The following is a 2514-nucleotide window of genomic DNA, read 5'->3' as shown; positions in this document are numbered from 1 at the left end:
CATCGCTGCGTTCTCACATCGGGGTGGTGCCCCAGGACACAGTGCTCTTCAACGACACCATCGCCAACAACATCCACTACGGACGCATCCTGGCCACTGACGAGGAGGTGCAGGATGCAGCCCGGGCTGCTGACATCCACGACCGCATCCTTTCCTTCCCCGATGGTGAGACCCCTGCGGTCCCTTCCTTGCCCTCCCCTGCCACCCCGGGGTCCCCCATGATCTTGTAGCTGCCCTCACGGGTGTCCTTGAGTAACATCCCCCGCAGGGACACCTGCACAACCCTGGTGCCTTGTTTTGCCTCTCCCTGCCATCCTTCCAGGGCTCAATCAGGCCCTGGGCAACGATGGGTTGAGGCTGTGCCAGGCAGCCATGTGGTCCTGGCAGGACTCCCCCCCCCGCCATGCAGCAGAACCCCCTGGTCCCCATCCCAATCTCTTAGGGCACCAGCGCAGCACGTTCCTGCCCTTGTGCCTGCAGGATACAACACCCAGGTGGGAGAGCGAGGGCTGAAGCTGAGCGGGGGGGAGAAGCAGCGCGTCGCCATCGCACGCACCATCCTGAAGGGTCCCCGCATCATCCTGCTGGATGAGGTAACGGCAGCGGCCCCGAACCCAGCCTTGCCCTGCTCTGCTCCCGCAGCAGCTGCCTGTGCTGCCCACGTCCCTTCCCTCCCTCCTCCCTCTCCCACAGGCCACGTCCGCACTTGACACGGAGACCGAGAGGAACATCCAGGCCTCCCTGACCAAGGTCTGCGCCCACCGTACCACCATCGTTGTTGCACATAGGTAGGGATGGAGGGGGAAAAGTGCTGAGCTCTCTGAGCTGGCCGAGCCCCCGCAGAGGGACCCGCAGACCTGTCCTCCTGCCCAGGAGGTGACAGCCTCTGCAACTGCAGCTCCTTCAACTGTGCAAACACCCCCCTCCCACCCTGAGCCCTCTCCCCTCCGAGCTGGGATAACACCCTGCTGTTCCCTGCAGGCTTTCCACCGTGGTGGGCGCAGACCAGATCCTGGTGCTTAAGGATGGGCGCATCGCGGAGCGAGGGAGGTGAGCACAGGGGGAGGGCTTGGTGCGCTCTGCCTGCTGGGGACCCCCGTCCCTGGCTCTGGGGCCAGCGCGGGACCCTGAACCCCTCTGCTCTCCCCGCAGGCACGAGGAGCTGCTGCAGAAGGGCGGCGTGTACGCCGGCATGTGGCTGCAGCAGCAGGCTGGGGACGAGGGCGAGAGCAAGGAGCGCCGCACTGAGAAGCCCCCAGGCAGCAAGAAGGGTCCGTGAGCACGGCTGGGAGCTCTGCTGTGACGCTAACTCGGGGCCCAGGCCCCCACGCTGCCAGGGACCCCTTTGCCAGCCAGGGCCACGCGTGCCCCAGGAGCTGCAGGGGCTGGGTTGGACACTCCACTATGTTTGTACCCGTTTGTTTTGCTGTTGTGTAGTTTCTTAAACCAGGTCCTTCCCAGCTCTGCGCCTGTGTGCTCTGGGCAGGGTACGTGCCTACAGGAGCCCTCTGTCTGGGGTGGGGGTGGCTGTGCTGCAGGCAGGGGCAGGCAGGGTTGCTGCCTGTGCCTGTGGTTTGACCAGCAGCTCTACCATGGGGTTGAGCTCCTTGGGCTTGGGCGGGCAAAGGGCCAAGCAGGTTGCCCCATTCCTGCAGAAAGGGCTGAGCATCCCAGGGGGCAGGAAGAAGGGGTGCAGCTGGTGCCCACTTCATCCCCATGTGTCGTCCCCCCTCCTTCCATCTCCTTGTGCCACCATCCGCAGAAGGTGACCTGCTCTGGGCTGGACACCAAACTCCCCCAAAGCGCCTTTGCACCTTGTGCTATGCTTTTATTTTCTCCCAAGCAGCACTTTGACAAGTCTCAGCGTTCCCTCAACCCAGCCTGAACCCACCTCCCGTGCCAGGGAGGCACTGCCAGCAGATAACCCCCCCCCCCAGCTGTACGCTGCTCCGAGCGGGACAGCTCAGCCCTGTGCAGAACCAAGCACAGCCCCACAGGCAGGGAAGCTCGAGAGAGGGTGGGAAAGCACCGCTCTGCACGGCTGCAGACCCCCTCGCAAGAGGCCAGCAGGATAGGTATCCCCCTGGTCCCCCCAAGGGGTCAGCTCCTGCCGCCACACACCAGCAAGAAAGGCTTGGCTCCAGGCTCAGGGCTTTGTTTGCAAGAAGGGGTTCTGTGCTGCTGCTACCCAGGAGGGAATGCCCCGCAGCATGGCTGGGAGAGGTGTGTTCCTGCCCCAGCAGTATTAAAACGGGGCCCTGGGGTAGTTTATGGCAGCAGAAAGTCAACTGCAGTCCTCCCGCGCGAGCGATGCTGGCCCATTCAAGTCACTGCTGAAGTTACTTTTCAGTTAATGGCCCTTCTTAAATTAAACCAGAAAGGAAACACAGCTCCATTCAGTCCCAGAGAGGTCCTGGGCGCCAGCCGAGTTGGGTAAAGCCCAACGTGCTCTTGTGCATGCAAACAGCAGGGGAGGCACCGAGGGCACGTGGAGCAGGGAAAGCGCTGCCTTCA

At 63.2% G+C, this 2514-nt stretch overlaps 1 protein-coding gene across 1 annotated transcript in view; it reads left to right on the top strand.

Moving 5' to 3' along the window:
- Nucleotides 1-1460, top strand: part of ABCB6 (ATP-binding cassette, sub-family B (MDR/TAP), member 6 (Langereis blood group)) — a 5500-nt gene extending 4040 nt beyond the window's left edge. Inside the window, exons 15-19 of the mRNA XM_009884086.1 lie at nucleotides 1-165; nucleotides 481-593; nucleotides 694-788; nucleotides 982-1050; nucleotides 1153-1460. Coding sequence (XP_009882388.1) covers nucleotides 1-165; nucleotides 481-593; nucleotides 694-788; nucleotides 982-1050; nucleotides 1153-1279 — 569 coding nt within the window. The 3' untranslated portion in view covers nucleotides 1280-1460. The remainder of the gene's footprint in view (nucleotides 166-480; nucleotides 594-693; nucleotides 789-981; nucleotides 1051-1152) is intronic.
- Nucleotides 1461-2514: the final 1054 nt, after the last annotated feature.

Source organism: Charadrius vociferus, unplaced genomic scaffold (assembly GCF_000708025.1).
Source record: "Charadrius vociferus isolate BGI_N301 unplaced genomic scaffold, ASM70802v2 scaffold1020, whole genome shotgun sequence".
Taxonomy (NCBI): domain Eukaryota; kingdom Metazoa; phylum Chordata; class Aves; order Charadriiformes; family Charadriidae; genus Charadrius; species Charadrius vociferus.
This window is presented reverse-complemented; position numbering and strand designations above follow the sequence as displayed.